The sequence below is a fragment of the Mus pahari genome, chromosome 3, assembly GCF_900095145.1.
Source record: "Mus pahari chromosome 3, PAHARI_EIJ_v1.1, whole genome shotgun sequence".
Classification (NCBI taxonomy): Eukaryota; Metazoa; Chordata; class Mammalia; order Rodentia; family Muridae; genus Mus; species Mus pahari.
Window position 1 is genome coordinate 17,078,147 of NC_034592.1, and position 10,509 is coordinate 17,088,655.

Sequence of the window (10,509 nt, forward strand, 5' to 3'; positions counted from 1 at the left end):
TTAAAAAAAAAAAAAAAAAAAAAGAGGCAGGTCTGAATGAGAGGAGGCTCTGGGGTAGGGTCTTTGTCCTGACTCCCAGGCCCCTCTGACTTCAGGAAACATTGTGGGGGTTGGCCAGTGCTTACTCCACGGCATGACTGTGGTGATCCGGAAGAAGTTCTCGGCCTCCAGGTTCTGGGACGATTGTATCAAGTACAACTGCACAGTGAGTGAGAAGGGACAGGCATGAGCAGCCCTATCCCCACGTCCCCCTGCCACCCACACACTGGGGCATCTGAACAGCTGAGACTTCAGAACGCTCCCTCAGGCAGCGTCTCCGTTGCTCGGATGAGAGGGAAGGGACTGTTGGGCCTCTGCGGGGCGGTGATGAAGTGGGGCATCCCTAGAGTCTGGACTGACTCCACACCCATCCCAGATTGTACAGTACATTGGCGAGCTCTGCCGCTACCTCCTGAACCAGCCACCCCGTGAGGCTGAGTCTCAGCACAAGGTGCGCATGGCACTGGGCAATGGTCTCCGGCAGTCCATCTGGACCGACTTCTCCAGACGTTTCCACATCCCCCAGGTGGCCGAGTTCTATGGGGCCACTGAGTGCAACTGTAGCCTGGGCAACTTTGACAGCCAGGTAAGGTCCAGATTGGGGCTGGTAGGGCCGCTGTGGGGATGGATCACAATAGGCCCTCGGCTTGCAGAGGGGTAAACAGTACCAGCATGGGAGTGGATACCAGAGTCTCTCCAGCCCCTCTGTTTGCTGGGGAGGCCATGGAGCCCTGGCCTAAATCTTGGCCTTTGCAGGTGGGGGCCTGTGGCTTCAATAGCCGCATCCTGTCCTTTGTGTATCCTATCCGTTTGGTACGAGTCAATGAGGATACCATGGAACTGATCCGGGGACCTGATGGCGTCTGCATTCCCTGTCAACCAGGTCTGCCCAGGAGGGAATGGACATTTGAGGGGGAAGGTGTTGTCTTGGAGGGTAGTCAGTGTGGATAAACCATTCTGAGTGTGGGTTCTGCATTACCCACTGCTCACCCTACTGTAATCACCAGCCCTCGCTCGCTCGCCGTGTCATCTGCACACCTACCTGAGAAGGCCCCATCCTGGCCTCATACACGAGCCCCGAATCTTCATGCAGGGCTGACGGCAGTGCCTGATTCAGGTTGTGGGTGGTAAAGTGTGGGGCATTCCCTGAGGAGAGCCTGGACAGGTGTAGGGCTCCATGGTACCAGGTTGCTCGGCTGTCTAGTCAGGCCTGTGTATGTTGACTGGTCTTTCCTGGATTGATTCATTGGGTCCTCACCGTTGATGGCCATTCTGTGCTCCAAAACTTCCCAGATGTGCTCCCTGTTCTCGGCCACCTTCTGTCCAGGAGACAAATGGGGCATTTCTGTGACAGCATTAAGTCAGCGTAAGCTACAAGGTGCCTTTGTGGATGGAGACAGATAGACGAGGCCACACCTGACTGGCTTTCTCGCTCCTAGGCCAGCCAGGCCAGCTGGTGGGTCGCATCATCCAGAAGGACCCTCTGCGCCGTTTCGATGGGTACCTCAACCAGGGTGCCAACAACAAGAAGATTGCTAATGATGTCTTCAAGAAGGGGGACCAAGCCTACCTCACTGGTGAGTCCCCTGCAGTTTGCTGTTTGTCCTTCCAGAAGGGACAGGGAGAAATGAAAGCTTCCGGTCTCAGAGAACACATCCCCTGTGATGACTGCCTGACTCAACCTGGGTCAGGAGCTAGGCTGGCCCAGTCATGACTAACTGTCCCCTCCCTAGGTGACGTGCTGGTGATGGATGAGCTGGGTTACCTGTACTTCCGAGACCGCACCGGGGACACGTTCCGCTGGAAAGGGGAGAATGTGTCTACCACTGAGGTGGAGGGCACGCTCAGTCGCCTGCTTCATATGGTGGATGTGGCAGTTTATGGTGTTGAGGTGCCAGGTATGTGAGGGGAGGATGGTGGGCGTATCAGAACACTGCCTGCCACTGACTGTGTTCCCTCCTGCTCCCAGGAACTGAGGGCCGAGCAGGAATGGCTGCTGTTGCAAGCCCCATCAGCAACTGTGACCTGGAGAGCTTTGCACAGACCTTGAAAAAGGAGCTGCCTCTGTATGCCCGCCCCATCTTCCTGCGCTTCTTGCCTGAGCTGCACAAAACAGGTCTGTCTCTGGGTCCAGCTCCTGGCTTTCGGGGCTGGGTCTTTCTGTAATGTAAACTCCCTGGCTAATCTCTTCCCTTGACAAACAGCCTTGCCCCTGGGCTGAGATACCGCTCCCCCCCTCCCATGGAAATGTGCAAACCCAGCCTTCAGAGGAGGCGCACCATCCCTTAGGATGGGGACTATTAGCCGGGCGTGGTGGCGCACGCCTTTAATCCCAGCACTCGGGAGGCAGAAGCAGGCGGATTTCTGAGTTCGAGGCCAGCCTGGTCTACAGAGTGAGTTCCAGGACAGCCAGGGCTACACAGAGAAACCCTGTCTCGAAAAAAGAAAAAAGAATGGGGACTATTCTATGGCTGCCATACCATGGTTTAGACCCAGAGGAGAAAAAAGTCCAGAGGTATGGAATGGACTAGGCGTTGTATACCCCTGTAATCCTGATGCTTCAGAATGGAGGAAGGAGGCCAGCCTTGGCTTTACAATACACAAGACCCTGTCTCAGCAACAACAAAGCAGCAAAACAGAAAATGGACTTCAGATCATGGCACAATAGACTGGGGACAGAACTCAGTGGAAGAGCTTGTCTAACATATATGAATCCTTAGGTTCGATTCCCAGTACCACAGAAAAGTAGTAATAAGTAAGTAAATAAATAAATAATAAGGCATATAGGCAAATAGTATTAGACCAATAAATTAAAAGGAAAAGAGATACCCAAACCTGGATGCTTCAACAGTAGTGTGCTGTGGGCCATCAGCAGAGGCCATCAGGACCCTTATAGGCCTAGAAACAGTAGGAAGGTATCTAAATGATCTCCAGCTGTGGAGAGTGGCAGAGAACTATAGATGTCTCAGGAGGAGTTGGTATCTAAGAGTGAGCTGTGGGTGGGTCTATGGTCACATGGTGTCTTAGTCAGNGTTTCTATTCCTGCACAAACATCATGACCAAGAAGCAAGTTGGGGAGGAAAGGGTTTATTCAGCTTATACTTCCACACTGCTGTTCATCAACAACAGAAGTCAGTACTGGAACTCAGGCAGGTCAGGAAGCAGGAGGTGATGCAGAGGCCATGGAGGGATGTTTCTTACTGGCTTGCTTCCCCTGGCTTGCTCAGCCTGCTCTCTATATAGAACCCAAGACTACCAGCCAAGAGATGGCACCACCCACAAGGGGCCCTCCCAGCAGCTGGATCTCACGGAGGCGTTTCCTCACCTGAAGCTTTCTCTGTGACAACTCCAGCTGTGTCAAGTTGACACAGAACCAGCCAGGACACATAGTAGCACAGTGACATCCTTCTATGTATTGGTCTACTGATGGCTCTCAGGAGTTCCCTGAGTCAGGAAGGGGATGTGGAATCTCCTGTCTAGGCCCACCATACTGTCCTTAGGGTCCTTCCCGGCTCTCTCCATTGCTCAGTCACATCCCTAGCTGCTCACCCAGGGGTCCATGTGGCTGACCCCCTCCCATGCATTGTCAGTTCCAAGCCTTCTCTGGCTGCTGAGGTTTGTCAGCTTGTGGACATCCGTACCCCATGCAACATATGAGTCGGTGGGAGGGGCCTAGGCTGCAGTGTGACATAGGGAGGGACACAGGGGCCAGTCTCACAACTGAGACTGAACTTCCTGAGGACTGGACGTGTGAGTCTGTCCAGGACAAGCAAGATGGCTCTTCTGCAGAGTGAACGACATGCAAGGATGTCTGAGGGTCACAGTGCTGTAGGTTAGTGATGTGGAGTTTAAATTCAACTCTAAGGTGTTAGTGGAGCTGCAGAGGCCATGGTTGCTGTCTTCTGCAGCCCCATCCAGCAAAACTTCATGTGCTGGTAGGAGTGTTTGGCATCTCTACTGCCCACTATGGTGGCAGCTAGCACCATGGAGGGATTGGGCGTTTGAGACAGAGTTGGTGGGCCTGAGGAGCTGGTCTAGGGGGCTTGTCTGGGTTGGTTGGTTTCTTTCATATGCTGCTCAATCTTCCAAGGCTGGGCTGGGCTCAGGGTTCTCTTCCCGCCAGGAGCATGGGGTCCTTGGCGGCCTAGATTCACAGGAATTTCAGAGCAAACTAGAAGGCCAGTCTGGTTTGGAGTTTATGGAATTGCAGTTTCTGTTGGGAGCAATAGCTGGCATTTCAGAGGCTAGCAGGTCTAGGGAGAGGGTCTGTCATTCCTGTGTTTAAATCCTGGTTACCACTTATTTCCTGTGCAACTTTGCTCCCTCCCCAAAAAATGGCATGGTGATGTACCCCTTTAATCCCAGCACTGTAGATCTAGAGACCAGTGGATCGCTAAGAGTTTGAAGGACAGCCAGGTCTATCTAGTGAGACCCTGTCCATAAAAAGGGGGAAATGGAGAAAATATATGCATCTTAGAATATGATTAAGCATCTGGCTCAATATGTTGAGGCCTCTGTATCCGGTCAGTACTCAAGTAAAAGGGACCCAGATTCTGGCCTCCTCTCTGCTGCCCATCGGAGATGTCGTTGGACATACACAGTGTCCGTGTCGTTTCTCCCCTCCCTAGCTCTCCCTTCTCAGCCCTTGTCACAGATTTGTCACAGGTGCTCCAGCCCCTGCCTTGCATTTCCTGACTTTTCTTCCCCACTCTCTAGGGACCTTCAAGTTCCAGAAGACAGAGTTGAGGAAGGAGGGCTTTGACCCATCTGTTGTGAAAGATCCACTGTTCTATCTGGATGCTCGGAAGGGCTGCTATGTTGCACTGGACCGAGAGGCCTACACCCGCATCCAGGCAGGCGAGGAGAAGCTGTGATTCCCCCCTACATCCCTCTGAGGGCCAGAAGATGCTGGATTCAGAGCCCTAGCGTCCACCCCAGAGGGGTTCTGGGCATTGCCAGACCAAAGCTAGCAGGGCCCGCACCTCCGCCCCTAGGTGCTGATCTCCCCTCTCCCAAACTGCCAAGTGACTCACTGCCGCTTCCCCGACCCTCCAGAGGCTTTCTGTGAAAGTCTCATCCAAGCTGTGTCTTCTGGGCCAGGCGTGGCCCCTGGGCTCCAGGGTTACTGATGAGCTCCTTTAGGATGGTATCTCGGGTCCAGAGGGCCAGGGTGTGGGAGAGGAGTCACTAAGATCCCTCCAAACAGAAGGGAGCTTACAAAGGAACCAAGGCAAAGCCTCCAGACTCAGGAAGCTGAGTGGCCAGAGACTATAGTGGCCCGCCATCCCGTGTCCACAGAGGATCTTGGTCCAGAGCTGCCAAAGTGTCACCTCACCCCGCCTGCACCTCTGGGGAAAAGAGGACAGCATGTGGCCACTGGGCCCCTGTCTCAAGAAGTCAGGATCACACACTCAGTCCTTGTTTCTCCAGATTCCCTTGTTCTTGTCTTGGGGAGGGAGGGACGAGTGTCCTGCCTGTCTCAGATGCAGCCTTCCTGCCTGTCTGTGAGTCTGTGTTGCTTCTCCATCTGTCCTAGCCTGAGTGTGGGTGGAACAGGCGTGAGGAGAGGCTGAGGGGCCAATAAACTCTGCCTTGACTCCTCTTAGCCTGACAGCCTGCTTCCTTGCCTACCTCCTTCCCCTCTAGCCCCTTTCACTTAGGCCTTGGGATAAGCCCTTAGCCAGTCCGCTTTTCCAAAGATCTGCCCTCCTATAACTCCTTAGAAGCTCCCACCAGATCTGACAGGATGTTAAACTTTGGAACTTAACCTTTAGAATAAGCATGTGGCTTTGGGCAAGTGTCTCCTGAATTATGGGGGTAATTAAGGGATTCAGAAACTACACGAAGCCATTAGGAGTGGGAGGATACTTGGCATCATTGAGGGAAAGCCTGCTCCCCCCTGCACAGAACTGTCCATGGGCCCATGCACTGTTGCTCCATCTTCTGCCAAATGACCCATTGGCACCTCCCCAGCCCTCTGAGGCTTTCATGTCTGAGCTCTGTCTTCTTGGGCAGGAGGCCTCTGCACCCGGGTTGAGACTGACAGGCACCTTTAGGATGGCCTGTCTAATCCAGACAGGCTGCCTGGCAACCCTGGGCAGTCACCAGCACTTTGGTCCAGATTCCTCCAGCCTGGGGATCCTAACAGCCCAGGATGAACTGCACAGGGTCCCTGTCTCCACTGTTGGACCTTCTCCAGTATCTAAGAGGTCAATTTCTTGGGTTCTGAGATGGTTTTGTGTGGTTCTGATTGGCATTGTACTTGGTGTGTTGTTGAGAATGGCCTTGACCTCAAGATCCTCCTGCTTCCCCCCAGGTGCTGGGATGAAAGACATCTGGCTTGAGTGTTTTTGTTGTGGTTATGTGTGCATGACTCAGGTTTCTGCAAACATGAGACCACAGGCCTCAGAATCCTCTGGAACTGGAATTAAAGGAGGGGGATTTCTAGGAGCCAAACTGGGTCTCGAAGCACTTTTTTTTTTTTTTTGAGGGGGGGCTGTTGATTGGTGTTCAAGACAGTTTCTCTATGTAACAGCTCTGGACTGACCTCCAATTTACAAAGACCCACCTGCCTCTGCCTCCAGAGTGCTGAGATTAAATGTGTGTACCACCACCACCCTGGATTGAAGCAGGTTTTATAGATGGACTATTCAAGAATTGACCCAGAGTGAGGATATTATGACTAACTCAGTGGGCAGTGTCACACAGGTAGTGTGGAGGCTGGAATGCAAAAGGTCATGTTCTTGATGATGCACCACCCTGCCACGTGGTACAGAAGGCAGCAGGAAGCCAGAAATTGCTATTCTTCACAAACCTGTGGAACCTGCTCTGGGCCACACCCTGGGCCAGCAGCTGACAGTCCAGAGGCGGGGTTGGCCAGACTAAGAAAGAGATCCAGGTGCCTTCAGGGGGAAAGGCTTTTGAATTGGGGTATGTCTAAGAGCAGACCAAGTAAAGGAGCCCAGAGATGGTGTGGAACATGGCTGGGTGTCATTTCAAATATGGCCAGCAGGGGGAGCAAGGGGCTCAGATTTGCATTCCTGGCCTACAATGCCCAGCCAAGGAAGCAGGATGAAGGGATGTGGTTTTTTGCCTCACCATTTGAGCTAGGGTGATTCCCAAGATGGGTCTCTGAGGACTTTTGCTTATGTTTCCAAAGATTTAGGCTCGATGGAAAAAAAAGAAACGTTTCAGATGTTAAGAGCTCTTAGGATCTGAGGAATATAGCAGTCCATCTGTAACTCCAGTTCCTGGGATGCTGATGCCCTCTTCTGGCTTCCATGGGCAATGCACACACACACTACACAGATATACGTGCAGGCAAAACACCTAGACTCATAAAATAAAAAATGAACCGGGAGATGGTGGTGCACCCTTTAATCCTAGCCTAGCACTTGGGAGGCAGAGACAGGCAGATCTCTGAGTTCAAGGCCAGTCTGGTCTACAGAGTGAGTTCCAAGACAGCGAAGGCTACCCAGGGAAGCCCTATCTTCAAAGAAAAAATTAAATTAAAAATAAAATTTGTTTCTTAAAAGATCTTGAAGGCAGTGATGGTGCACGCCTTTAATCCCAACACTTGGGAGGCAGAGACAGGCAGATATCTGAGTTTGAGGCCAGCCTGGTCTACAGAGTTAGTTCCAGGACAGCCAGGGCTACACAGAGAAATCCTTTCTCAAGAAATCTATAGATAGATAGATAGATAGATAGATAGATAAGTCTGGTGATGCATACCTTTAATCCTAGCACTCAGGTGAGATCTCTGTGATTCCAAGGCCAGCCTAGTCTACAAAAAAGAGTTCTAGGTCAACCAGGGCTACATAGTGAGACTCCATCTCAACAAACTGGATGGTGAAAGTGCCTGCTGCTAAGCTTGACAGTCTCATGGATCTACAGAGCCTACATGGTGGAAAGAAAGAGCTGACTGTATGTTGTCCATCCCAAACACCCACGCGCACGTGTACACACACACACACAGTAGTTAATAGTGTAATCAAAACATTCCAAACAAGGCTGTTCCCACTTTTACACTGGGACTCCTTCTAACCCCTCCTTGAGGGGCTGACAGCTCTTGGACCTGCATCTGATTGTCCCCAGACCATGCCAAGCCCTCTTGAGTACACACAGTAATTGACCAATACATGCTTATAAAGTTGACTTACATAGCTACTGCTATTGGGCAGTTCCTCACATTCATTAAGTACTTGACAGTTGCAGAGCACCTATGGGTTCACCTAAGCAGATAGAAAAAGCTGCCTGCCATGGGGGCAGCAGTGGCAGCTGCTAGCAGATGGACCCAATGAGATGTGCCCTGGGACACAGGAACACTGCTCTGTTGGCTTTGAAATGTTCTCTCCATCTGTTCCACAACTTGCAGGAACCATCCTTCCTCGTCCCAAGCGCTCGCTGGGGATATGAGTTCCCTGCACCAGGAAGCCTTTCATGAAAGCATGCCAGGCAGACTAGGTCAAGGCCCACAAAAGAAACAGTAGACCAGATGGGCATGGGTCTTCACACCTTTGGTCCCAACCCTTGGGAAGCAGAGGCAGAGATCTCTGCTTTCAAGCCAACCTAGTCTTCATAGTTTCAGGCCAGCCAGGGAGCATATGGGGAGGGGTGGGGCCAACTGGAAGGATGGCTCAGTAGCTAACTTGCTGTGGGGTTCTCAGCACCCACGCACAGCACACATACATGCGGGCAAAGCATACATAGACATAAGATAAAAATAAATTTTGTTTTAGAGTAAGACTATACTTCAGAGGAAGATGCTATCAGAGGGGCTGAAATATAAATTTGAAATATAATGGGCCAGAGAGACAGCTCAGCCATTAAGAATTCATATTGATGCCGGGCGTGGTGGCGCACACCTTTGATCCCAGCACTCCGGAGGCAGAGGCAGGCGGATTTCTGAGTTCGAGGCCAGCCTGGTCTACAAAGTGAGTTCCAGGACAGCCAGGGCTACACAGAGAAACCCTGTCTCAAAAAACCAAAAAAAAAAAAAAAAAAAAAAAAAAAAATTCATATTGCTCTTGTAGAGGACAAGAGACTCCAGCACCAGCATCGAGTGACACGAATCTGTGACCTTTGACTTCAGTTCTAGTGAGTCCATTCGATGCCTTCTTCTGGACTGTGCAAACACTGCAGTAACATGACTATATATATATTTAAAAGAGTAAATAACTAGTAAAAACCCGTAAGGCGATGGAGCTGTATGGTGGGGAAAGAGTCATTGCCGGAAGGTGTGAGCAGGGAACCATTCCCGAAGGCGTCCCCTTGAAGGTCAACTACTCCGTTATAGACTCTTAATGGCCACCTAGCACGGAACAGGTAGGACTTTATCCTCCTCCCGCTGATGAGGAACCAGAGGAGGACTAAAGCCTCTCCCAACATCAGAGTCTGGAGGTAAACGCCCCCACCCCCACCCCGCTCCGCCTCCTTGCTGAACAGGGCGCTGCTGGAAGAGGCCAGCCAGCCTCCTGCATCCTTGGAGGTCCAGCAGTGCTCGGACAGGCAAGTGGCTGCAGGCCAGTGTGTGGCTATCGCTTTCAATTCCTAGGAAGAAGGTTAAATACCTTCCAGAGGCCCAAAGAGGCGGTTGTGGAGAGGGCGGGGGGGCGACCCAGTGACTTTCAAAGGGGCCCTGAAAGCATAGCCTCCCCTCCCCCGGGCCGCGGCTTCCTCCTGGCCTAATCAAATTCTGGGCTCAGCCCTAGTCTTTGGCGGCAGTTTAACCCGAGCCCGGGCGGATTTCTTTCTCACTGATCTCAGCTTGACACCCAATTAGCACAAGAATGGGAGGAGGAAGCCTGCGAGAGGCGCCTCCCAGCCTCCCGGGGCGCGCGAGGGGGCTGGCGGGAAAACAAAGGGCGGCGGGCAGGGGGGCACTTGCGCCCTCGAATCCGCCGCGACCTCGCCATTGTCTCTCTTGGAGCTTCAGAGAGGATGGAGGACTACGCCCTGGCTCTCTGGCTGGGGCCCCGGACCCTCTACTGCAAGGGATACTAGGGGAAAGTTATTTGTGAGACTCTGGCCTTAAGTGAGAAGTAGTGGGGAGGACCAGAATCCCGAAGGCACGGCCTTCGGAGACTCAGTTTTGTCATCTGAAAAATGGGAGGAATATACAAGGTGTAGTCCAGCGACTTTACTGTTTGGCACCACAGAGCTCAGTAAACAAACGTTCTTTGAGGGAACACAATACCCAGCCTGTACTGTTTCTAACTGATAGGTTAAGCTTGGTTCTAGACTCGAAGTGGCAGTAGCATCAGGCTCAGTGCTGCCAGCATGAGTTGTTTGCAGACTTCTGTTCAGATGAAGCCTGAACTCGGACTCATCATGTGCCTGAAAGAGACTCCCGTCAGAACTGCGGGGGGGGGGGGGCAGTGGTGCCGCACGCCTTTAATCCCAGCACTTGGAAGGCAGAAGCAGGCGGATTTCTGAGTTCGAGGCCAGCCTGGTCTACAGAGTGAGTTCCAG

The 10,509-nt window shown here is 52.2% G+C and overlaps 1 protein-coding gene across 2 annotated transcripts in view; it reads left to right on the forward strand.

Annotated features, from left to right (window-relative positions):
- The window catches only part of Slc27a4 (solute carrier family 27 member 4), a 15,025-nt gene extending 8,376 nt beyond the window's left edge, over positions 1-6,649 (forward strand). Inside the window, exons 7-13 of one of the 2 annotated variants that reach the window (XM_021192390.2) lie at positions 96-205; positions 416-625; positions 796-922; positions 1,479-1,616; positions 1,773-1,937; positions 2,009-2,155; positions 4,756-5,644. In XM_021192390.2, the coding sequence (XP_021048049.1) occupies positions 96-205; positions 416-625; positions 796-922; positions 1,479-1,616; positions 1,773-1,937; positions 2,009-2,155; positions 4,756-4,913 (1,055 nt within the window). In that variant the 3' untranslated portion in view covers positions 4,914-5,644. Of the gene's footprint in view, positions 1-95; positions 206-415; positions 626-795; positions 923-1,478; positions 1,617-1,772; positions 1,938-2,008; positions 2,156-4,755 lie in introns of both variants that reach the window. The other variant, XM_029536664.1, reaches the window with a different exon arrangement.
- The last annotated feature ends 3,860 nt before the right edge of the window (positions 6,650-10,509 follow it).